General features: G+C 42.7%; 1 protein-coding gene across 6 annotated transcripts in view; it reads left to right on the top strand.

Moving 5' to 3' along the window:
- The window catches only part of CNTNAP5 (contactin associated protein family member 5), an 801,874-nt gene that overhangs the window by 408,413 nt on the left and 366,457 nt on the right, over positions 1–27,004 (top strand). For all 6 annotated transcript variants that reach the window (XM_027056014.2, XM_027056013.2, XM_053214870.1 and 3 more), the window contains one exon: positions 25,769–26,033. In XM_027056014.2, the coding sequence (XP_026911815.1) occupies positions 25,769–26,033 (265 nt within the window). The remainder of the gene's footprint in view (positions 1–25,768; positions 26,034–27,004) is intronic.

The raw sequence follows: 27,004 nt of genomic DNA, 5'->3' as shown, positions 1-27,004 counted from the left end.
TTACTTATTTTTGAGAGAGAGAGAGACAGACAGAGTGCCAGCAGGGGAGGGGCAGGGAGAGTGGGAGACACAGAATCCAAGGCAGGCAATGGGCTCTGAGCTGTCAGCACAGAGCCTGATGTGGGGCTCGAAGCCATGAGCCATGAGATCATGACCTGAGCCGAAGTAGGATGCTTAACTGACTGAGCAACCTATGTGCCCCAAGGTTGCCAGTATTTTAAAAGGCTTGGGCCAAATTTCGGACTCCTGTTGTTATGAAGAATAAGGCTGGTGCTAAGAAGGGTTTAATCCTCCTACTCTCATTCTAAGAGTTCCATTGACATTGCCTATCCATCCTTGGTTCATGCTCAGGAATCTTGACAATTATCCTACCCACATGTACTTCAGTATATCCATCTCCCAATTGACCTAAGTACTAGATTGCTGGTGATATTTTTCTTGAGTCTAGTTTGGGACTTGAGCCATGTGAACACATTCATTCATGCCCACCCCATCCCCACTAATTAAGTATTTCATAATATACCACTTCCTTTAAGTTCAATCTGCCTATTGGTAGTAAGATCACATGCTACTGGCAATTTAGTTTAGAGTAATGTCATCAACGTCAACACGTCTAAAAGGCAGGGCACTACCTTCTTCTGTTCTAAGAGTTGGCAGATCATGGTGAAACACAGGCGTTTATAATAGCATGTTCAGTCCCATTGTTCATAAACAGGTTCAAAAGTATGTGACACTGGGTGTTATAGGTTAGTGATGAGTCACTAAATTCTATTCCTGAAACCAGTGTTATGTTATATGTTAACAAACTAGAATTGAAATAAAAATTGGAAAAAAAAAGTATGCGAGCCTGAGACTTACATATAAATAACTAAAATCCTTATGGCAGTATCCAGAAAGGAAATATGCATACATATTACATGCTAGAAACGTCTTTAATGATGTTATATATTTAAAATTTACTGGTTACACAAAGCAAGAAAAGGAGAAATAAAGAACACAGAGGGAAAAAATGAATTGCTGAATATTGGAAGCTTTCATCATCTCCTTTTCTGGGCGAATGATTTACCAAAAACCTTAATAAACGTTGTGTTGATTTTAAACTACTTTAGCACTTACCAAGTTGCCTGAAACTTTGGTAGCATCCTTCATTCCTGAGAGTTTAATTGGCGGTATTGTTAATACAAAGCACGAGGAAGCCATTTAGCACTAATGTACTTGGGGAAAAAAAAAATCCCAAGAAAACTGTTTTACTTTGCAGGTAGACAGCCTTTAGTTTTAACCTTCAAAATTTAAAGGGGAAATAAAACGTTATTTTTATCCAAAATTGCTTCCATCACCTTGCTTAAGTGAGAATTCACTTCATATCACTGCACACACACACACACACGCACACGCACCTTTATATACTTTATATACTTAGTCTTTTTTCCTTTAGGAATGCTGTGAGGGAAGGAATGGTTTGCACTGTTAATTACAAGCACAAACTCCTTTATTCCCCTACTCATGCTTAAAGTTTTCCCCCAAAGACACAGTATCAGCTACAGAATCAGCTTGGCTCCAGGTTACTAAGTCACTGCTGTGCTAAGTAAGGGCCTTTGAAAGGGGTGGCACTTCTGTCCTTTGCCGGCGTTCACAGACTCTCTCACAGCTAGTAAGTCTTGGAAAGTTCAGAGTTTAGCAGAAGAGTCATGGAATCAATGCATTAGGTAGCAAGGGTATGATATTGCCCATAAATTTTAAATTGTGATTCAAGGCTCCAGGAAGCATCTGTGTTGGCCTCATGCAGCACAGACCTCTTTAGCAAGTGGCATTCGGTGAGTATCACCATTGCAATTTGTCATTCCTTTCTGTGGGACCTGCCCACTCCCTGGAGATTTAACAGCTGTTCCATGGGGATAATTCAATTTAGTCTTTATGGCTCGATTTGACTACAAGACGATTCTCCACATCCCGAAATGCAGTAAAACTAACAGCTTAAAGTAGACATAAAAAATACCTTACTATTCTTCCTCAAATCTTTCATACTATGCTAATACAGCACCATGTAATAAACAATCAGAAAGTAAATGGCCCATTGAAGTGTGTGTACAGTACCTGTAATGTGGATGATTATATACATAATATAAGAAATATATTGCCCTGCTAGTTTCCTGAAAATGATTAATTTCATACCCTCCACTTCATAAGAAATGATGCTTTTTTTGAGCTCTGCTTTCCGAGTGTTAATCCCCTCTTCTAGAGGCAAGGAGAGTAACGTGATTGTTGGGATGTTGGCTGAGGTCTAACCTACTTCACTATAGGTCTTAAAATGATTTTTTTTTTTTCATTTAAAGGAAGAGCATAGCAGAAATGGTCTTATTACTTTACTTGGTCTTTGGTAGAAGAGGGGGGAAAAACCATTGGCTTAGAGCAGGACTGTAGACATAGAATTGACTTTGGGGCTAATTGACCATGTCAATTCACTTCTGTGCCTTTGTCTACAAATAATTAAAATTAAGGAATTGAATGGATGATAGCGATAGCGAGCACATATAATGATCTCCCAACCTCATGGCTGCAATTGCTGAAGAGTCACAAAACATCTTCCACTCAGCTATCTGCTACGGAAGCCGCACAGTCTTCTGAACCCAGCACCTGCAGTAACATAATGGTTGATAGACTAGTTACATTCCTAAACACGTAGTTTTGTATTCTGTGATCCCACCAAATAACAAAAGTAGATTGGTGACAGCTTAGGTTCTATGTCCTGAATCTGACATTTCGTTTATTTCCAAACCGTATGAACCGTGAAGTGGGTTTTGAGTAAATATATTCCAATCTTATTCATGTCATTCATTTGAGAAAATTGAATGGCCATCTCTAGTCCACATTTGATCAAGTGATGGACTTCTTTGAAATGAGGCATGTAAAAAAGATGTTACCCCGTGGACTGGAGTATAACAGGCATACGGATATATAATAATAGCAGGCTTTTATGAAATTTATTGTCTGTTTGTATCTGCGGCCACAAAACTCACTGGAGTATGGTTGTTTATTTCTTGCAGCTCTGAATCCAAGAAAATACACTCAGAGATAAGTATAAGTGTGCACATGAGATCACACACACACATGCACTCACCTCTGTATATGCACGCACAGGCGTATACATGCGCCTTGACAGTAATCTTTGTCCTACCTTCCTGTGACCCAGAAGTTTATGAAAATTGCTCAGAGAAAAGTCCCTAGTGTCTGGTGAAGCCTATAATCTCTTCAGTTTGTCCCCGGGATCATGTTTCATCTCTGTGAGCATGCTCTGTGATAAATGATACTTTCCCTTGATGGAAGGAATCACTTGAAAAAGCAACTAACATATCATGTCTTCTCTCTGCACTTTCCTGCTATCTTCCACTGTCATTTGACCAGTCTGACATTCACATTACTTGCTTCTGTGTCGTATGCACCTCATACCCTGGAAAAAATATTGCTAGATTATTAGCTTCCAGAGAAGTCGCTTCCTCTCTTTTCATGGGCACATTAAAATTAGTTTCAAGGTCATATGAGGAATAATATGACTTAAAAGTTAAGAAAAATAAACCAACAGTGGAATGGTTTTTCTCCCTGAAATTGTTCTACCTTAAATCAATGTTATGACCTGTTTTTTTCTAAGATGACTGATTTTCATGAGCTCATCTGGTAAAATCATTACGTGAAGTTATTAAAATTTCTTTAGAATGTTAAAGATATACATTTCTATATATTTTTAGGGATATTTGGAATATACAGAATAAAACACACAATAAGCCAGAGAGGAAAACACTATTCTCATCTATATGTATTTTGTTTTTGTATTTTATTTTATTTTTTATTTTAATTTTTTTTAACATTTATTTGAGACAGAGAGAGACAGAGCATGAATGGGGGAGGGTCAGAGAGAGGGAGACACAGAATCCGAAACAGGCTCCAGGCTCTGAGCTGCCAGCACAGAGCCCGACACGGCACTCGAACTCACAGACCGCGAGATCATGACCTGAGCCGAAGTCGGCCGCTCAACCGACTGAGCCACCCAGGCGCCCCTTGTTTTTGTATTTTAAATGTATATTTTATAAAGCATAGGTGTTATTTTATTGACAGTTTTATATCTTGCTTCTTATGGTTAATGTTTTTCTTAAAATATATTCTATATCTTTAAAATTTTTATTAAAAATTTCTCTGTATAAGCATCATTTAAATGTTAACTCACCAGAGTGTCTTTGGAGAAAACAAACATAATGAAAAAAATAATTTTCTGAACATTAAAAAAATTTTTTTTGATCTTTATTTTTGAGAGAGAGAGAGAGACAGAGTGTGAGTGGGGGAGGGGCACAGAGCGAGGGAAACACAGAATCCAAAGCAGGCTCCAGGCTCTGAGCTGTCAGCACTGAGCCAGATGCGGGGCTCAAACCCACAAACCGTGAGATCATGACCTGAGCTGAAGTCGGATGCCCAACGGACTGAGCCCCCAGGCACCCCATGAACACTTAGAATAGATAACCAGGAGTGAAGATTATTGGGTGAACGATTATGGATTTTTGACTCAATTGTTTAAAGTCTGTTCCAGTTTAGCCTCCACCTGCCCCTCCCCCCCACCCTGTTTTATCCTTGTGGGTTCCACCTCATACCTTCCATTCATTTGAATATTCACTTGTATTTTAACGCTTATTCATTTTTGAGAGACAGAGAGAAACAGAGCATGAGCGGGTAAGGGACAGAGAGAGGGAGACACAGAATCTGAAGCAGGCTCCAGGCTCTTGAGCTGTCAGCACAGAGCCTGACATGGGGCTCGAACTCATGAACTGTGAGATCATGACATGAGCTGAAGTCAGATGCTCAAGGGACTGAGCTACCCAGGTGCCCCTCATTTGAATATTCAAATGAATTTAAAAGAGTGTGGTTAATTTGCAACAACATGGATAGACATAGAGGGTGTAATCCTAAGTGAAATAAGTCTGTCAGAGAAAAACAATTATATGATTTCACTCATATGTAGAATTCAAGAAACAAAAGGAACAAAGAGAAAAAGAGAAAAACAACCAACCAACCAAACAAACAAAAACAAACTTAAATACAGAGAACAAACTGGTGATTGCCAGAGGGAAGATGGGTGGGGGGATGGATGAAATAGGTTAAGGGGATTAAGAGTACACCTAAATTGATGAGCACGGAGAAATGTATAGAATTATAGAATCATTATATCTTACACCAGTAACTAATGGAACACTGTTATACTTCAATAGAAAAATAAAATTAAAAAGAAGTTGGGTCTAAATGAAACTTGAAATCAACTCAGTATCTTTTCTTCTATGCAAAACTTCTAGCTAATGAGCTGAGCATGTGTTTTAATGCTCTTTTTTTTTTTTTCCCCAACAACACCAGCAATGTTAGTACCTTCACTTGAAGACGTATTGTCTCAGAGAGCTGTCTTATGGATAATCATGGTGCCACAAATCACAATGCTAATGCCAGAGGAGAGGAAAGGGGGGTGACATATGGACCTGTGGTTGTGTTAACTCCTTCGCCCCTGGGACCTCTGTGAGAGACAGACAGGGACAGACATTGTTATCCACAGTTTATACTGAAAGATGCTTTTTGCCCAGGACCAGGGAAAGTCAATGATATATAGGCAGCGGCTATGTCATTCACAGTCTTCTTCCTCTTCTTCTGGAAAGCACTACACCATCAGCTTTTATTCATTTTTATTATACATCTATTTTTTCCTGGGGCCTTGAATGACTTTCACATCAAAGTGAAAAAAAAAAAAAAATACAAGGCTGGGCAGATTCGTGAATAGCACCACCGCTTACTTGGGAATTGAAGACCAATGAGGTGTTTCAGAAATGGCCCCTGTGTGGTTTGCTAATTGACAAATAAATCTCTCTGGGGTATCTCTTGCCATGTACGGGCATTGAGGCAGAACCCTTGCCTTTGGCCAGAGGAGGAAAGAGCCGCAGAAGCAATGTCTGGGAACAGCCTAACTCCCTTACACCGACATGGCTGTGGTCTTGGCAGGGGCTCCTCACTGGTTCCATGGCTCTCAGCGTGTCCAGTGCCAGCGTCCCGCTTCCAGGCTCTTCCTTCCGCATTTAAGGAGGTGGCTATGAGTCTTGCACAGGGATTTTTTGCCTCCCTCAACCCTCTGTGACCAATGGCTCTTGTATTCCGTGATGGAAGCTTCTGTGCCTGGGTTTTGAACGTTTCATAATCAGCTGCTCCAATATATAGAAGTTTATTTCCTCCAGTTTCTCCTCAATGCTGGCTCTTTTCTAGCCAGGCCTAGATGCTTCAGTGTTTCTGGAATTCACTATGTTCATACCCTGCTCTAAACCTGTTCATCCCATGTTGCTCCCATACCAGCTGAGCTCATTTTTACTTTCAGCTCTTCCCTGACCTAGCCCCAAACCAGCCATCCTTTTCCAAACTCACAAGTAGGGTTGACATTCTGAATCAGGATGAGCCTCAAAATATTCAGCTGCTTCTGAGAGATGGAACAGAGTACTGGAGCCCCCAGGCTGTGCCAACCACAGACCCTTGAATTGCTGCCTTGTGGGGAGGCCCAGAGAGAACTGGTAATCGGACAAGTGTAGATTTCAGGGAGCTGCTTACGAGCTTTAGGGCAGTGGAGATATAGCAAATAATTAGGAAGTTTCAGAAGTTTAAAAATGGAACCACCATTAGGGTAGACCAGTGTGAACTTACTGCATTCCTGCCCTGCCTGCGTCAACCCCAGTGGATTGTCTGTGGCTCCCTGGACCATAAGGCTAGGGAGAATCATGGATTCAAGTCCAGCCTGTATAGAAGAAGTTGCTATGGTCCATAAGCAGAATCCACCATGGGTTTGGGAAGGGTGTACTGACAAATACGCTGTGACTGCTGGCCTCATCCGGCCACTCCAGATCCCACCTTCTCCTCAGAGTACCTTTCACCACTCAGCTCCATTATGCTTTCTTTGTTGTGACCCTCACACTTATAACAGCATGACACAAGTCAGCATTTGATTCATCATCATCAGTCATCATTATCAAAATATAGTTTATTGAGTATCTACTGTGCTCATAGGAAATGACCCTTGCCTTAAGGTGGGAAACCTTAAGCCTCTCTCTGCCCCAGTATGCGCATACTGGGCATTGAGTCCCGTTTCAGAACTCAGAATTAGAAGCCGATGCAACTTTGCCTGTCTCTTTGTATATACTTTCTGCTCTCCTGGCCACCATTTTGATGGCCGCCCTTCCTCATCTCCTCTCAGTCGCCTTAATGGTTTGGCATATATTTTTGTTTCTTTTGCCACCTTGAATACTCTAATGATTATCAGTGGTTCTCTCAATGATTCCATTCGGTTTCATAGCTTCTTGCTTTCTTGCTTTGACTACAGCTCTGCTTTCCCACCTGTAAGGCCAGGTGTGCTTCTGGCCATCATACCCCCAACCACTGAAAATTATTGGCAGGATTCAAAAATACTTTACAGGAGTTAAGGAGGAGAAGTCACAGGGCTAGTGGGTTTAGGAAAGACTTCAGGAACGTACAAGAACTTGAGGTAGGTTTTGAGGAAAAACATCTCAGATAATTCTGAGGTGATAGGAAGGCATTTCAAGGCAGAGCCATGGAAACTCACAGTGGAATGTAGTGTTTCTTGGAAACAATGTTTTATTCTAGTTTAGTTCTTTGCAAGAGTTTCTCCTTTCACTTAAGACCTTAAGTATGTTGTAAGTTTCACAAACTAAACACACCTTCCTGTGTCACTCATAGTGCTGAAATGTATATAAGGAAGGTACTGTGTGTTGAAGAAGTGTATAATCTTTGAAGGCAGTGAGATTAAATCCCAGCATCATCACATAATAACTACAGAATCTGGACCAAGTTACTTTACTTCATCATGATTCTGTGGCATCATCTACTTCATAGATGCATGGTGACTTCTGGAATATTATAAGCATTGAATCACTAATAGCTAATAATAGTGTTATAATTATTTTTATTGCTCCACTTTGCTCATCATTTCTCATTGTATGCTCCCCATGAAGACTGTAGTCCTATGACTATGCCTGTCCTGTTCGGTAAATGGCCTTCTACACGAACAACTCTAAAGATTTTAGGTCAGTGATTACTAATATTTTAGGAGGCACGTACCCTTTGAAGAATATAATGGGCACACATTATTTTGCATAACATTTCTGGAGCACATACATACCCCTGAAGTCTATCTATGGAAGATAAATTAAGAGCCCCAGATTGTATTTTAGATTAGGAAAATAGTAGATAAAATCAAACCTTTTCCATGTGTTTGTAAGTTCCTAATAATCTTATGTAAATTTTCCTCATTGAATCACCACGACATCGGTAAGAAGGGACCTGACACTGGATCTGCTTCATGTGTGACAGCTGAGATGGCTTCTGAGAAGCTCTTTGCTTCGTGTCACAAGATTTAGAAGATATCTCCATCTGCCAAGATCTAGGTTGTTTGAAAAGGATACACACACACACACACACACACACACGTATATATGTATATTATTACTATTAAAAAAATGTTAGCCAGTAGAAGGTGGTTAACTTGCTAAAATGGGCAAAAGAGGACTTAAGGATCCAGAAAGGGCAAGTTGAAAAAGATCAGGTAGTTTCTCTTGGCCCTAGGGAGAATAGACTGTGAAGGAACTAGGGACTAGGAGAGCTCCCCCTGCCTGCCTCCCAGGCTGAGATTCACACCTACTGGAAAGGGAGGTTACCAGGGGACCAGGCAGTGTGGGGATAACAGTGAAACTTGCCAGACAGCGCAGGTCGAAGTTGCCTGTGGGAGCTGCCCCCTACGGGGAAAGTGTGAGCTGAGGGCCCAGCTGGAACTCAACTGTGAGAAATCATGGGGCTCTCCAGTGACTTTCCAGTCATGGAAGACAGGAACCCAGAAAAGTCTCCCAAATGCAGTCTCCTTGCAGTGGCCCTCTAGTGCCCTCTACTGACAGAGCCTAACGTTCAGGTGAGAAATGTTTACAGGGTCCAATTCCAGTGTCAAAAGCAGGCCAAAGAAGGGTGGCTTTGGAGCTGAAACTCAGAAATGGGTAACTGGCACTCTCTCTAGTCTCTTTTATTTCTTTTAAAATGTACGCTAAAAACCAGAGGTGCTGGACATCTGGAAGAGGGGGTAGGGAAGACAAAGGGAGGCATGTGTATATTCATGGTTCCATGTCGCCTGGGCATAGCCTTGGGCAAGCATAGCAAGTCTCACAGGGGTTTAAGTGCAAACTCTTAAATACACGTGCAGGCTTGTGTGAGTAGGGACGTGTTAATTTATTTAACTGTGTCATTGCTTGCTGCCTCAGTAGAAAATAGTGAAACTACTCTTACTCTCTTTTATGGGTCCATGTAATCTGTTACATTGAAAGGAATTTCTCATACTCAGAAGGTTTGGGGCGTGCTGTGGGTAGACTAGAATGTGAATCACTTGAACAATTTACCCCTCTGGTGAGGATTTGACATGCTGCAATTCTCACAAAACTTCTCACATTTCACCGAAAGGTTTTCTCATGCAACTCACCACCCTCTCTCTTTGGAACAGTTTTATTTCTTTGCCATTTGTTTCCACATTTTTCTCTAATGTCCTAGTTCAGCTCCCCATTCTATTCCTACAGCAGCCCAAGTGGTTATCCATTCTCCCCCATGGTGGTCAATTATTACTTCAGTTTCCTCCCTGACAACAAGGTCCCCAAAGTACCTTGCTTCTGCCAAGGAAACAGCCCTTTGAAGGACATTCATATTTGTCCTCATTGCACCCACAGAGTCCAGTAGCTAAATAACATGTTATCTTTTAAAAATAATAAGGATAATTTAAAGGTGAAAAATAGATCGACTAGGCCTTTAAGAAAGGTGCCCGGAGATGAAGAACAAGGCCAAGTGGACACGTTCAGCCTCCGCAAGCCACAGTTGGTGTGTCTGATAGACATGTCTTGTGTGACCAGATTTGGGGCTGAGGGAATGCCCTAAAACCCACTGTTTACCTCAGTGATGGATGACCCATGGTGAAAACTTACAAGCCCAATATGATTTGGGGGAGCATTGCAGGAACACAGTGCTGAGATGCAGTGTTCAATGCTAGCTTCGCAAGGTTAATGGAAGATCAGGCAGCCCCAGAAGAAGCTCTTAGTTTTAGAGGCTCTGGTGGATGTTCGTCATTCTGTTATACACCGGCAAATACAACATTTCACACAGAAACAGTAGCAAGCACCTGTCTCATATTCTTCCAGGAAACTAGAAAGCATGTGAATTTTACCAGACTTTTAACAGTGTGATGACTGGGGAAAACTGTTAAGACAATCCAGACTTTTTTTTCCCATGTTTTTACTTATAAAATTAAGTGTTTATAACCAGGGTATGGCCATTTATAGCCCAGAGGTCCGATTTTAGTGCTTCATGACCCGGATAACCCTACAACCTTATACTCCTTACAGGATGCAGTGGGGCCCACGTTTTATAAAAATGTGGGGCAATTAGGGCTGATACTGCCCTGGGAAAGCACAAGAGTCATAGTCCTCCCAGCGATGTAATTAAATGACCAGCATAGGAACCAATAAGTATCTTAGAAAATGAATTTTTTTAAGTTTATTTATTTATTTTGAGAAAGAGAGAGCAAGCGTGGGAGAGGGACAGAGAGAGAGAGGGAGAGAGAGACAATAACAAGCAGGTTCTGTTCTGTCCACACAAAATCCAGTGCGGGGCTCAAACTCCCAAACTGTGAGATCATGACCTGAGCCAAAATCAAGAGTCGGGCACTCAACCGACTGAGCCACACAGGCGTGCCTAAACAATGATATTTCATTTTCATTTTTCACAAGAGAATTTGGGGGTATAGGCCAGTGGTAGAGCATTTGGCTGCACAAGAAAACTCATGTTTACAGATTACAGGAAATTTGTAAAATATAGAAAAGTAGAAAGAAAGAAAAAGATCACCGGCATTCCCGTCAAACAAAGGCAACCATAAATACTATGCCAGTGTAGATTTTCCAGTTTTTTTTTTTAAGTTTATTTATTTTGAGAGAGACAGAGACAAAATGGGGGGGGGGTGGGCAGAGAGAGGAAGAGAGAGAGAATGCCAGGCAGGCTCCGCACTGACAGTACGGAGTCCACCATGAGGCCAGAACTCATGAAACTGTGAGATCACGACGTGAGCCAAAACCCAGAGTTGGACGCTTAATCGACTGAGCCACCCAGGCTGCCCTCCAGTCTTCTTTTTTTAGAAAGGAATATTCTTTCATATAACTTCTTTTGTTTTTCTTGTCATCAACATAGTCTGTAATGAAAATAATAACTTACTGAGCATTTAGTATGTGCCAGATACTCTGTCAACTGCTTTTCGCACTTATCTATTTTAATCCTCGAAGTCACTCTATGAAGTAGACAACTATTTGTGAGGAACATGAGTGTTAATGATCTTAAAGTCACTTCTCAAGTTACATAGCTAGGGAGTCTCTCTCCCTGGCTTTTCTGATGCCAAATCCATGTTCATTTGCTGTGATATGTGTTATGTACATTTTCTACCCTGCTCTAATCACTGGGTTTCTAAATTTTAGCTAAAGTAACATCACATAAAAATGGTGATCAACAGAAGTTGAATAACTGAATTACTTTTTTTTTTTTTTTTTTTTTGTAAGAGAGAAAGGACTCATTTGAATTCCCAGTGAGGAAGCTAGCATACTACAGGTAGTACATGCTTAATAAGTATTTGTTTAAATTTGTGCTGGGATGATTATACCAATCCAGACCTTCAGGGTCTGATTAGCAGTGAGAATGTCTCCTTATTTAACATTGGAGGGTGGAAGCACCTTCTGAGGGGAGGCTGTTCCTCTGTATACCTAGTGATCTTCACATATAAGTAAGATATCATTGGCACCACCTACCTTTTAGCCACCTGAGATAGAGAATTAGAAGATTACCTTCCAGGGGTGGCTCCGTTGGTTGAGTGTCCGACTTCAGCTCAGGTCATGATCTTGCAGTCTGTGGGTTTGAGTCCTGCCTCGGGCTTGCTGTTATCAGCGCGGAGCCTGCTTCTGCTTCGGGTCTCTTGTTCCTCTCGCCTCTCTCTCTGTCTCTCTGTTTGCTCTCTCTCTCTCTCTCTCTCTCTCTCTCTCTCTCTCTCTCTCTTTCAAAAAGGGATGATCTTCGGGCTGTCTACCTCCAGTAATAATCTCTGTCCCTGATGCAGCGGCAGCGGCATGACCTAATTAGATTCACTATATGAGTCAGGAGATGAGGCTTCTCCATCCAACTGGGTTACTAGGTAGCTGGGTAAATTCTACAGTTGATTTCTTCTTTCTGGTGCTGTGACTGAGAAACATTCTTTAGATCATCTCTAAAATACCTCTCAAGGCAAAGATTTCATTAAGGAGAGTTATTTAGCAGCCCTCTCTCACTGTATGAGTTTACAAGGATTTCCATAACAAAACACCACAGATTGGCTTGGCTTAACAGAAACTGATAGTCTTAAGGTTCTGGAGAGGAGAAGGCTGAGATCAAGGTGCCAGCGGGTTCGGGTTCTCCTGAGGCCTCTCTTCCTGGCTCGCACATGGGCACCTTGTCCTCTCGTGGCCTTTCCTCTGTGTCTCCATGCAAATGGTTTTTCTGTGTGTCCAATTTCCCTCTTCTTTTATAGACACCAGTTAGATTGGTTTAGGGTCCACACTGATTGCCTCATTTTAACTTAATCACCTCTTCAAAGGTCTCATCTCCAAATACAGTCCCATTCTGAGATACTGGGGATTAGAGTCTCAACATATGAATTCTGGAGGAACAATTCAGCTCGTTACAATTGCTTCAAATGGTATTATCCTAAGACCACTGGCAATGCTTGTATCAGTTATCTATAAGCTCTTCTGCCCTCTCCACAAAACAGTACCGGAGGGATGAGAAGCCTCAGGAAGCAGTTAGGGACCCAGATCATTCCATCCTTCATGCAAGCCATACTTGCTCTGTGGCTTTTATCCTGAGGGTCCCAGTAAGCTCCTGGAACTTGAGGTATCATACCTACGTGCAAAGCTGCCAAACAGGAGAAAAAGCAGAGGCCAAAGGAATATCCCTGCTGGCTGAGTCAGCTCTTTTTGAGGCTTCCAGGAAGTCCCAGTTAATGCTTCTGCCCTGTCATGCCTCAAAGGCAGACTAAGTCACCTGGCCACACAGATTTGCAGAGGGAGTGGGGACATGTAGCCACCCACTGGAGCCTATTGTTGCCTCAAGTTCATTGGAGTTCCACTACAGGAAAGACAAGGAGAATGGATTTTGAGTAGGGAACTAGGGATCTCTGCCCAAATCTCTTTGAACAATAAAAGTCAGTATAGGAGAGTTCTCATATGAAAAGTGGTGCAGAATCTACTTTGGCGTCAAGGTCTATCATCACCATTATAACGGCACTCTAGATTTATGCTGTCCAATATGATAGCCACTAGCCATGTGCGACTGTGGAGCATTCAAAATGTGGTTAGAGCAAATTGAGATGAGCTGGAAAGGTTAAAAAATATATAATCTCAATTTTAATATTGACTTCATGTTTAAATAATATGAGTGTATTGAGTTAAATAACCTAATATGCAAATTAAAAATTAAGTTAATCTCTTTCATTTTACTTCTTTCTTTTTAATATAGGTAGCAGAAAATTTTAAACTACGTGTGTGGCTTGCATTATATTTCTGTTAGTGCTGATATTCACCACCTCAAATAGGAGTAATCTAGTGTCAGCTTCCAATTTTTAAAGTTACTTTTCTGGAAAACTTTTAAAATGTCTATTCAGAGACAGCAGCGATACTCAGAATTAGATATGTTTCTTCTTATTTCTAAATCCATATAGAGGAAAATGAGCAGCTGATTGTTATGATGTATTCATTATCGACATATGAATCTGCCTCATTTTCCAGGCCAGGTAGTGGCACTTCCCTTTCGCACGCCCTTGCTGCTTTTCAGTCTCTACCCAGGATGCCTGAAGCCCATACTGTGTTTTCATTTGTTTCTCACCTCCGTGAATTTAGTCTAGAAAAGCACCATGTGCATGCATGTGGAGTAGAAAGTTGCTTTGGTTGTGGGCCAAGTTTGTACAAGAAAGTTCACTCAAAAGGAAAAAGTGATGACATGTACACGCACACACACACACACACACACACACACACACACATACACACGACGCCTTCTTTTGACTGTCCTGCTGTAATGACTTGTTACATGTGCCTACTTCAGTAGACATGTAACCTAAAGATTATAGTAGAAGGGACAAACAATTCTGAAATTATTCAGGTGTGGGAATCATTTGAAAAATAGTAGTCATTGGGTTTTACCAGCTGCTTCTATCCCTGCTTAGATTCCATTCTTTCAATAATCCACACTGATGCCTTTGATAGCAGTTACTAATCCACAATATTATTGTTGTGAAAACTTTCCAATAGTACTTGGACAACTATTTAACTAAAACTTCTATTAGAAAAGTATTAATTTTGGGGCACCTGGGTGGCTCAGTTGGTTGAGTGTCCGACTTCGGCTCAGGTCATGATCTCATGGTTCGTGGGTTCGAGCCCCATGTTGGGCTCTGTGCCGACAGCTAGAGCCTGGAGCCTGCTTCGGATTCTGTGTCTCCCTCTCTCTCTGCCCCTCCCCCACTCAAGCACACACTCTCTCTCTCTCTCTCTCTCTCTCTCTCTGTCAAAAATAAACATTAAAAAAATTTTAAGAAAAAGTATTAATTTTCATTTCAAATAAATTTGAAATGGAGAAAAAATTAATTATGTAAATAAAAATCACCACACTTCCACAACCCAGTTGGAGTCACTATTTAGCAAAGGGGCTTCCGTTCTATACCTACGTTTTTATCCAGCTATATTTTATCTGATTCATACGTGCAATTTGTATCCTGTTCATTTCTTTTGATGTTGTAGTAAAAGCAATTGTCGTGCTTACCATAAAAAATTGTTATTAGTGGTGGCAAAATAATATGTCATATGAAGATACCATACTTTACGTAACTGTTCTTTTAATTTTAGAGCCAGGTTTATTATTATAAATAATGGTTGCGTAGTGTGTAAATCTTGGTTTGATTTCAGAGTGTTTCCTGAAAATAGATTTCTAGAAGTGGAAGTAAAGTGTCAAAAAGGATTATTAATATTCTTAAGCTTCTTGATCCATATTTCCAAATAGCTTTGTACAATATTTGGAAATAGAAATTCAAGTGTGTTCAAGGGAGAGTTACAGCTTTATCTTCTACCTTAAAAGTAAGAGGTTATCAGTTTAGTCATGGGTCTGTCATTCCCTTCTACTCCGCAGTTCGCAAGGACCTCTCCTAGGGTTTGTTTCTAGGGGAAAAGCACCACTATTTGTAAAAACTGAAACTCAAGTCGGGGTATTCACCTTTGACACACAGAGAAGAAGCATGGAATATGGGGCCAGAAACAGAGACACACACAGGCAGAAAACTAACACTGACTCCACAGCCAAGGAGCTGAAATTGGGACCCAGCAGTCTTGGGGTGGGGTGGGGGGCAAAAGAGAGGCAGAGTCAAGAGTGGATGTCTGAGGCCAAAAGCACTTGGTCCCTGTTCACTGATATGGACATGTAGCCAGATCGTGGAAAGCTAGAGAAGAGGGCCATGTGGGGAGCCACCTACCAGCACACCCACAAATGGGACATTCCCTTCAATAGTAAAGATGCTTCTCCCTGGGTATCCCCCAGATGAAACCCAAGGAACATGATCTCCATCCTTGAAGGCCTTCTTTGGCAGAAACAAAATGTTGCCTGCATAGCCTAATGCCAAGCATCTCCTCTCCCTTAAATTTTAAGAATGACTTTCTTCCCAAGGATTGGGAAGAATCCTCTTCTTTCTCTTCTTTCTCACCATTCACACCAATCCTGTTCCCACTCCCACTTCTTCCCACCTGTCATCCAACTCAAAGGGTACTTTGTGAATCCATTTCACATGCTGTCCAGCAACCTCAACTTCTCTCTCCTGGCACCTAATCGTAGTTGCGATGACACATTTGGTGTCCCCCACCCGGTGCAGTGTGAGCTCCAGGTGAGCAAGTTCTGAGCCTGCCTGTCTCCTGGGCTGTGTCCTTGCTACTAAGACTGAGCCTGGCCCATGCGAATGATTTAATACATCTCTCATAAATAAATAAACAAACAAAGGGGCTTATCTTTGTCTAAATATAAACGAACAAACAAACAACCCTAAATTTGGCCTCTTGCTCCTCCTAAGTTTGTGAATCAGAAAGATAGCTTTAGCTAACAGAACATTCTTTCCTCTACATTTGCTGATAGCACACCAGTCAGTCCTGGGAGTTCTCAGACAAATCAAATTAGAAATGGTTGTACTCATTTGGAAAATCAAGAACTGGCTTTGAAATCTTTCCCCACAAATTAGATTGAATCAAGATCATTTTCCCCTGCTTATAAATGCTTGATTGGCTTTGTTTGATGCCTCATGATTGAAACTCAGCCTTGCACTGCTAGCTGTATTTTTTTGCTCACCAGGGTGTTGTGATGTCTGGATGATGATTAAAAACAAAACAAACACCCACAATGAAAATGCTTTGTAAATAACAGCTCAGCACAGTAGTATAACCCTTAGAAGTGCACATTTAGGATCCTCTAAAACCAGTTGAGGTAAGCAGAACCTCAGGATGGGTTTGCTCTATTCCCTTGAGGTCTGAACTTGGGTTTTCTGGTGGCACCTGGGTGGCTCAGTCGGTGAAGCATCCGAGTCTTGATTTCGGCTCAGGTCATGATCTCCCAGTGTGTGGGTTCAAGTCCCACATTGAACTCTGTGCTGATAGCATGGACCCTGCTTGGGATTCTCTCCCTCCCTCTCTCTCTCTCTCTCTCTGCGCCCCTCCCCCCTCATTCTCTCTCTCTCTTTCTTTCTCAAAACAAATAAATAAAGTTTAAAAATATTGGTTTTCTGGTACAGCAAGACAGCCATTCCTGACATATCATCTCTACTCAGGACCAAAGGAAGGGACATACCAGGACTTGGCTGTGATATTTGAAGAGTCCCAGTGGGAGTAGACTGGTCACCAATCTCCATCTTCCCTACTTACTCACAAAGTTCCTTTATCTAACTGCTGCTTTGTTCCCCATACTAGATGCAGACTCATCCTAACTTTGGTCAAGTTCTGTTCCCACCCTACCTCCATCAATAACTGCAGGTTTCTTATCAACAGATAAAGACTGGTCTACTCTTTGAATGCTTTCTGCTTTTCCCCTCTCTTTTTCTGCAGGGGTGGACAGAGGTGGACAGAGATATTCTCAGATGAGTGACAGCTATGTGTCCCCAGGGCCAGAAGCCTTGGGTCCCATATCTGGTAGATGGTTTTCTGGTTCGCACCACCCTTCCAGCTAAAGCCAATCCCCACCGCCACCCCACCCCCACTTCAGAGGCTTGGTGAAAGCGTGCGCTTGCCCCTAGGGGGGTGAGTGAACTATGTGTGCCCTGGGGCAGTTCCCTGCCACCTCCATGGGGGACCATTCCAATCATCTGTCAAGGTTCAAGACCACAGCATCCCAACTGCCTCCGTTCCATTGCACATCCTGGTGGCCAGTAGATCCCAGACTAGGGCCTGGCAAGTGTCTTTCCTCTGTCCTCCTCTCCCCCATTGACTCCAGGCCAGGTGAGGGCCTTATTGTCAGGTAGTGAGCAGCATTTAGTGGGTGGAATGAAGTCCTAGAAAAGACTCAGGGAGTAGTGGCAAACAGCCTGATTGGGAATCAGTTAGAGGCCATTGGCCTTGCAGGCTCCTCTCATGCCTTGTATCTATGACTTCTTTGAGACCGTAATTTAAAGCAGCAGGAGATAACTTTCTGGTGCCTTCCACAAAATAGCCAAATGGCTTGAATCACTATCACAGGCAGGAATAGAGGTCTTTGGGTAGTGAAATGTGTCAGGAAAGAAGGCACTTGCCAAATCAAGACAACTAGAAAATGATGGTGCCAGTCATCACTGGCCAAAGTTTGACTGGAAGAAAATGCCCACAACTGAAAGATGCCTACGTGCACTCCATCACTGGTGGCCCCTTTAGCCATAACCTGTGGTCTGTGCAGCCAACACAAGTAAGTAAGGAACTATCTTGAAACAAAGTGGATCCCTTAGCAGAGAGATAAGGTAAAGGCAACACCTAGGTAGAAACTCGGGCACAGTTAGCTTGGGCTACTAAGATCTGAACCATGTCATGTACGTCCATGACCTCATCTAAAATAAGCATAGGATTATGTTCAATAATAAAGCTGTGAAATAGGCACAGATTAAGTCATTTGTTCATCTCTTTCTTCTCAGTTTTGTTAGCTTCTTATTCTGCCTTGGTGAACCATGGCATTTTCGCCTTGTGCTGTCTGAGTCCTGGCTAAAATACCCAGTGGCCAATGGGAAAAAGATGATGACTGCATATTCAGCAATGTGTGGCAAACCAGAGACCATTAGCTCATCATTCAGCGCGTTTCAGTCTGTTCCATCTATTATATACTCACATTGAGACCTTGATGGTGTTTCCTCCACCGTGTCCATGACAGAACAGCATCTTCTGAAGTTTGTCCCTCTGTATGGACAAGAAGTGTTGTGTGTGACAGTTCATTGGATTCATTCCGTGGTCACATGACAAAGACTTAAATGTACAGACACTCCTCACTCACAGGTCATCAGGAGACCACAGTAATTATGAGATTACTGTAAGATCTCCTTTTCGACAGGCCCCTCCACCAGGGAAGAAGGGTTTTAGTTGGATGGGTTTTATTTGGAATTCAGTCAGCTTTTCACTAACTTCTGATCTCGTGGCAGAATGATGGGGATTCGTTTGGAAAGGGGGTAGCTGTTCAGCACCTGTGTTCTCGCTCATTGTTTTATTCTGATTTTCACTGTATATCCCTTGGATCAGCACCAGGCTAAGCAGGTTACATATAATTTCACCTATTTTATTATCTGCAAGAAATTTTTAAACACCATAAATCCTGGTGCAGTGAAATGTTAACCCAGCATTTTCTTTGTAAAGTATTTATGGATGCTTTTTGTGTTGAGGGAACTAAGGAGAGGAATAGTCAGTCAGTTGGTTGTTATATCATGTGAAGTATGGTTTTAAAAATTGGACCTCTTCTTTAATTTTTTTAAATTTTTTTTAATGTTTATTCATTTCTGAGAGAGAGACAGAACACGAGTGGAGGAGAGGCAGAGAGAGAGGGAGACACAGAACCCGAAGCAGGCTCCAGGCTCTGAGCTGTCAGCACAGAGCCTGACAAAGGGTGTGAACTCATGAACTGCGAGATCATGGCATAAGCCAAAATTGGACACTTAACTGACTGAGCCACCCAGATGCCCCAAAATTGGGCCTCATTTTTAAAAACATAAGTAAAACAGAATATTGGGCTTCTTTTTAAAAATATGAAACACAATCATTTTCTGTTTACTATTTTTGTAATATACATCATCCTCTCTGGAGGCTTGTGCTTTCTTCCCTGCAGTTAGAAAGAATTAGTAGAAGGACGAGGTGTCCTTCCTTATGCCCTGAATCATTCTAAAGAAAGGTATTTTAAAATGTAAACACTTGGCTGCACTTCTCATGCCAACAATAGGAATCATCCAAATGACTCCTGTTCCCCCCTCTAAAGAGAACAAATGATAAGGATGTGGGTGCACTCCATCTCAGAGACCCTAGGAATGGGAAGCAGTGGGGACCTTAGAACCATCCAAGCCAAAGGCTTCAGGTTACAAAACAGAAAACTAAGACTATATGCGTGACTTACCTCAGATCACTCAAGAAAGTGGCAGACCTGGGAAAGCAGAGAAGCACCATTAGGAACAATGTTGGGCACCTTGCTCATGTCCTCATTTGATCCTAAGTCAACCCTCTACTATTATCCTGGTACAGTAGCCAAAAATAAGGATCAGACAGAATATGTGTTTTTTCCAGTAAATACTTATAACAAGAAGCCATTTCTCCCTAAATTGAACAGTTTTACTTCCTTCTCAGAATTCAACGGAAGATGTTCTGTACCCAATTATAAATGTATTAATGCGTCAAGCCTAGCCAGGTATTCAAGAGTAGCTAATTACAACAAGGCAGTATAAGAGATGTAACAGATGTATGGTAACACACGTGTAAATATGTAGATAAATGGTATGGTACACAGACCAATGAAAGCTTGTGGAGATGGCAGCCACCTTGTGGATGGAGGGATCTGGAAGGGGCTCAGATATGTGGCCCGAGAAGGAGGGAGTGGGAAGTTGGGTGCAGATGCCTGAGGAAGCCATTCCTGGTGGAGGGAGAAAGGCATGGAATGTGTTTAGGGGGCAGTTGCCATAGTAACCATACAAATTGATTGGATGGGTCAACTTGAGGACTTCTGTTTGCTGTCAGTGTGTCTTCACACTCTACTGGGGGTGGACTCCAGCCATGGCAGGTGGCAGTCAGTCAGCAGTTAAGGGCCGTCTCTGCTCTTACTTACTTGAAGTCTGTTGTTCAAGCGGAGGAGAGTAGGAGCTATGCTTGGTCTCCCTGCCCCTTCACCCGGCACAGCACCTCCTATCAATTTGACCTACAAAATACCTGTTTGCTTTTCTCCCTCTCCCCCTTTGCCATTCTCCATGGAGCTCTTCACAAGCACTTCACTGCTGTAGTCTACTAACTGTAATTGAGAGCTTCCTGAAATATGGCTCTTGACCTCTCATCTTTGCACACAATACACCCCACTCACTAAGGACAGCCCCCTGAGGGATGCATCTGAGGCACAATATGACTATGCATCTATCCTAGACTCTACAGCTGTTTCCCCTTCACCCCCTTCCCATTGTCTTGTTTCCATAGGATCAAGTTCTAGTAGCTCAACATGGTCTAAAGGCTTACACGATTGTGTCTCTTTGTGTCCTTTCCACTTTATCTCGCCTGCTGACATGCTGGCTGTTGAACTGCAGTCAGCTGACCTTCTTGTAGGTCCCTGACTATGCCACACACCTTCCTGCCTCCAGCCTTAGTAAATGCTTTCCCTCTGTACTCAGATAACAACACTTTCCTTACTCTCCACTTTGCTTCTCCTCTGCTTCCGTAAAATCTCAATTCCAATGTCGCCTCCCTGAGGAAGCCTGTCGTAACCTTCCAGATTAGGATGGACTTCCTTTGTGTGAGATCATGTACTGCTTCTTTGTAGCAATTAGTGATGTGGAGATTCTTCTCTGCCCTCTGGATGGAGGGCCTCCTTGGGGAGGATGAATCTATGAAAAGAGTTTGCTTTCTTCACCGACACAGACTTGGTTCTTGGGTTTCAAGTCATGACCATCTGTAGGAGGCCGTAAAGCTGCTCATGACAGGGGACAGTGCCAGCTCTTGTTGTTTATGGTACGAAACACTGTTTTTACACAGATATGGGAAGTCTCTCTAGTATGGCCTATAAACAGATCTTTAGGGTTTCAAAGTTCGGTGTTCCATCTGCAGAGATCACTCTTGTGTGAGAAAGGTGGGCTGGGAACGTCTGTGTTTTAAGGGTTTCAAAGAAAAGGCCGTGGTGGATCCTTGAGAAGAAACATAGGTATTGTTGGGGGGTCTCTAGTGGACAGCTACCTGCTCTATCTTGGTTCCAGCATTTTTGGGTATCTCACCCTTTGGAGGATGGGCTTATATGAACGTGAAAGCACAGGGCACTAAGAACTGCCATCCTGGGGACAAAGTGAGGTCCTCACTCAGGGGCTCTAGCTCCCTGTTGCAGTTGTTGCCTTGGGGAGGCCTTATCACAGTCTTGACTGGCAGCCTCTGGAGGGTCACCATCCAATCAGGACATGGTGGAGTTGCCAGGAGAAATACATCAGGTACCAAGGATTTAGCCTCTTCAACATAGAGTGACTTCTTTTTTGAACAATAAAGGACACTGCAGGTTTTGTAACTTAGGGAGGGGGCAAAGGGACCCGTGGCAGTGTTACTGACTTCCTTTTAATCTCATCTACAGAGCCAGGGTTGGCGGATTTATCGTGAAGATTTGGCCACAGTGTACTCCTGTGTCATGGCATGCTCTGTACTTATCAGTCAAAATGTACATTTAAGGACTAATGCAAAGGATTAAGATCACATTTATAACTTATGTGTAAGCACATTGGTTTACAGTGCTTGAGAAATCGTGAAGGGTTCTTGAATTCTCCAATGAATTCAATGTGCAGTGGAGTAGAGAGTCTGAGAAATGGAGTTTCTTTCTTGGCAGGGCGGTGGGGAGGGAGATGGAATGAAAGTTGAATTGATAGATCGAAGGGGTAGAATACAATCTGTAGACTTTTAGCCACTTTCTGTTTTGACACTGTTCTAAAGTCAATTGCCTTCCTTCATGCTGTTTCTATATCATGGCGGGGACTCCCTCAAATGCTGCCTTGAGAAGGATTCCAAAGTCACAAATGGCATTATTGAGAAAGATGAAATAATCCATGCTGACTTCAAAAGTAGCACTTGTGCATTTAGCTGATTTTTTCTTCTTTCTCCCTACTGGGGAGATGGGGGTGGGGTTTGGTATAGATGTTTCTCAACACTGTGGCATTTCTGCCAACAGCAAGCATGACTGAGACAGGATTATATGCAGAAATGGCACATGGCAGCTGTGGCATGGGGAGCTGAGCTGGAAACACTCACTTGCAGGCATTTCCAGTCTACTCCCATCTCTTTCCTACTTGTTTGTTTTTGGACTTGCAGTCAGAGAACTGAGCAGGGCTGTGCTCTAAGAGCAGGGAGCTTTTGGACAGCTCAAGCAGCTGCCCCAGGGCAAGGGCAACCGAGGACAGTGTGAAGGATTGTGGAGGAGTGTGACCTGTAGTGAACCAGGGACACCTCAAAGCATTTCAACGTTGTCCTGCTCCCCGAGCATGTCAACAGTGTTGATCACTGCACATGGCCTTACCTTAACTGGGGAGAATCCCTGAGGCATTTATCTGAATTTCTTGCTACCAGAGACTAGCCGGGACACTTGAGTGTCCTTCAAGGCTTGCTGAGTCCCCTTGCCTATTTCAGAAGCATCTGAGCTGAGGTCCATTGGACACTGAGTAGATGAAGCGAGTCTGAGGGAGACCTGTCAGATATGAATGAACTGATCAGATCAGAGGAGAATCACAGTTTCTTTAGGCCCCCATCCCCATGCCTGTGGATCCATAGAACACTCAGAGGATGGCTTGGGTTGAGCTCAACATCGGATTGTAGACCAGTGGAGGAACAGGGACATTGGTATGACCTCCTGCTCTTCTACCTTCCACCCCATCACTGCCTCCCAACTGTTCCCCTTTCTGCATAGCCTCCAACTTTGGGTACAGTCTTGCTCTGGCAAATTTATTACCAGAGGAGGGATACTGACTTCAGGAAGAGAAAAAGAGGAGGAAAAGGACTGCTATCTCTGAACTTTGCTAGAGGAGCGTTTGTGATTTTCCTCCTTCCAAAATGACAGCTTTGCCTCGGTCAGTCGGCCATCAGTGGGGATGTTTTCATTCTTGAAAAGAAGGCCACGAGAAATTTTTAAAATGTGCAAATTCAAACAGTGGATATCATGAGCAAATGGGTAGAAGTTTTAGAACGGTTGTACCTGGTGCAGAGAAAGAACATATCAAAGATGGTGGCTGAAAGGAGATCCTTCCATGTCAGACAAGCAGACAAACAGAGTCCCGTTGTCCCTGCTAAGGAGGCAGGTGGCTTTTGTTAAACTTCTTACCTTCCTTCATGAAGCTGGTTTGTGAATTCTTTTTTTTTAACGTTTATTTATTTTTGAGACAGAGAGAGACAGAGCATGAACGGGGGAGGGTCAGAGAGAGGGAGACACAGAATCGGAAACAGGCTCCAGGCTCTGAGCTGTCAGCACAGAGCCCGACGCGGGGCTCAAACTCACAGACCGCGAGATCATGACCTGAGCCGAAGTCAGCCGCTTAACCGACTGAGTCACACAGGCGCCCCGGTTTGTGAATTCTTTAAATGGAGGCAGTGTTACCGTGCAGAACACATGAGATAACATGGTTGAGTGCTTAGTCTATTGCCAGGTGTGGTGGGCAGTGTGAGCCATAGACAATTTCTTGATGGATATCAAGGCCTTACCCTTTGACCCATTAACTAACTTCTGGAGATCTAGCTCAAAGAGGAGGAAACATCTAAACAATGACAACAAATGATTAGTGCAAGAATATGCTCATAGCGGCATGGTTGATGAGCAGACCCTCAGAAATATGCTATTGGTATTAGTGTTTGGAGACTGCTGCTTGCCTTCAGAAATGTAAGAATATCATTAACGGGCCTGGCTGGGATCTAGGGATGTTTTCCTGGACTATGGGGATTTGGGAGTTGAATGATTCACCTGCTCTGGTACTGGGGGCTGCCCCAGGTATCTAACCTCCCTATCTGGCCACCTTAGTGGAAAGGTGAACTCAGGCGGCCAATTAAGGCAGGGCATTCCCCCCACTTTTGGAAATCGCTGTCTTTTTTTGTGTGTAAGTGCCTGTAAGAGTGTCTGTAGAAGGCTGAACCTAGCATCATGCAAAGACAGACCATTCGCGGCCTTGAAAGGAAGGATTTGCAGGAAACATGATGTGTCCATGACTATTTAAATGAGAATATTGTGTTATGCTACCTGAATAAGCCTGCTGCTTTGTTGTGGAGATTAGTTTGGAGTTTAAAAGAGACAAATGGTAGGGATAGAAACTAAGATGTGGTTGGCTGCTGGGTTTGCAATACAAATTCCAAATGGCTTTCATAACATAACACCTATTCACAATTTATAAGGTATCCCAGGCTCTCTCTTTATTGACCTAGCAGAAGTGACTCTGGAACATTTTTTTTTTTATTTTCCTGTAACTGCCTGATGTAAACGCATCCTCTAATCATCCTCCAAAAAACATGGACCAGTTTTCCCTCACTTAGGCAAAGGATAATCTTCTTCTGCGTCTTCCTGGTTCTAGTCTATGCACACTTAATATTCCCCACCTCTAGTCTTCCCACCGCCCCCCCCCCCGCCCCGCAACCCATGCTGCTGAAAATCTTCATAGCTTGAAATCAGATGGCTGTCACTTTATTTTTTCTAAACTTGAATGATAACTTAGCAAACATAAACTCTACCTGTTTATCTTTCTGGTCTGACCTCTTCCGTGGCCCTTGGCCCTCCCTGCCCCATATTATGTTCAGAAATGACAAGTTCCCTGTAATCCCCAGGTATGCCATTTTGCTATTATATCCAAACCTTCCCACACAATGTGCCATTTATTTGCTGAAAAGCCTGGCAGGGCACACTCACTTCTCTCCTTCCCCTGCTTCCTTCCAGGAAAGCATCACCTCCCTTGTGAAACCTTTGCTTGTATAGTTATTTCTTCTACCAGGCCCCTCCCCCCCCCCCCGGGACCTTTCGTGTCCTTCTTTTAGCACATCCACATTGTAACAAACTTGTTTCATGTGTATCTCTCTAAACTTTGTCCCCTGCTTGGCCCATGGTTGACTTGCGGTACATATTTATTCAGTGGATGAGTGTAATTGCTTTCCTGTCTGATTCCTTAGAAAATGTTGATGCTTACCCCTTTACCCCCCACCCCAACTGGGGTCTTTGATGGCCTTCTTGAAGATAACACTCCAGAAAACAGGAGTGGGAATAGTCTCGCAGGTACATCTGAACAAAGCCGACGTATTTCTTTCCCTTTAAGATCTTGCAGCTGAATGTGGAATGATCCTGAAATTAAGGTCAGCACCAGGTGGTTGTTTATATCAGCTGTCAGATTGCAGAATAAAAAATGGCTTTTATATGTTTGATTTTTATTGTTTTCCAGGGCAATGTCACTTTTTCCTGCTCCGAACCACAAATTGTTCCCATCACATTTGTCAACTCCAGCAGCAGTTATTTGCTGCTGCCCGGCACCCCCCAAATTGATGGGCTCTCAGTGAGTTTCCAGTTTCGAACATGGAACAAGGATGGTCTGCTTCTGTCCACAGAGCTGTCTGAGGGCTCGGGGACCCTGCTGCTGAGCCTGGAGGGTGGAACCGTGAGACTCGTGATTCAGAAAATGACAGAACGCACAGCTGAGATCCTCACAGGTACGGTGTGCTGACAGCCACTAGCTCGGTTTCTGGTTTGGCCAAGTTGACAGATGTTTGAGATTCTGACTAAAACATATAGAATCCAGCTCGGGGATGTGGGATGACCCAGTATTCACAGATTTACTCTAAGTATGAAGAGGCAACATTTTTAAAAAAAAAAAAATTTTTAAGTTTTTGAAGGTTTATTTATCTTTGAGAGAGAGAGCTAGACAGACAGAGAGACAGAGAGGCAGACAAAGGCAGAGAGAGAGGGAGTCACAGGATCCGAAGCAGGCTCCAGGCTCCGAGCTGTCAGCACAGAGTCTGATGCTAAGCTCAAACTCCTGAACTGTGAGATCAAGACCTGAGCTGAAGTTCGATGCTTAACAGACTGAGCCACCCAGGTGCCCTGAAGAGGCAACATTTTTAATTTTTTTTTCCTAAACAAAACAAAACAAAACACCACTGAATTCAGATGTATCTATTGAACCTTTGAAAAGTCTCTTAATTCCCTTGTTCCTTGTCAGACTGGTTCCAGTCGTGGGAATAAGAATTTCTATCTAAATATGACATAATATAGACCATTTACGGAGCACTTTGCTGGGTCTGGACAGACCTGGCATCTATTATATAGAATCTTCATCATGCCTGTTCAAGGAAGGTATTTTATAGGTACTTTGTAGAGGAGGAAACGAAAAGTCACAGAAGCTAAGGAACTTTCAAAATCACATGTTAATAAATGACGGAGTTACAATTTCATCCTGAATCTGTCTGACTTCGACAGCTGCAGTTTCATTGTATACCACACACATGACCACGGACCTTTTACAGCCATCAAATTTTATTTCAAGTAAAAATTAGCGAGTTTTAAGAAAAAAGTTTTTAACATAATATTTTTAAGATGTTATGTGAATACTGATACATACATCATCTAGGTTCAGCAAAAAAAAAAAATTAAGTTTATTTTATTTATTTATTTATTTAGGGGG

Source organism: Acinonyx jubatus, chromosome C1 (assembly GCF_027475565.1).
Source record: "Acinonyx jubatus isolate Ajub_Pintada_27869175 chromosome C1, VMU_Ajub_asm_v1.0, whole genome shotgun sequence".
Taxonomy (NCBI): Eukaryota; Metazoa; Chordata; class Mammalia; order Carnivora; family Felidae; genus Acinonyx; species Acinonyx jubatus.
The sequence above is the reverse complement of the archived record's forward strand: the minus strand, read 5'-3'. Positions and strand labels throughout refer to the sequence as shown.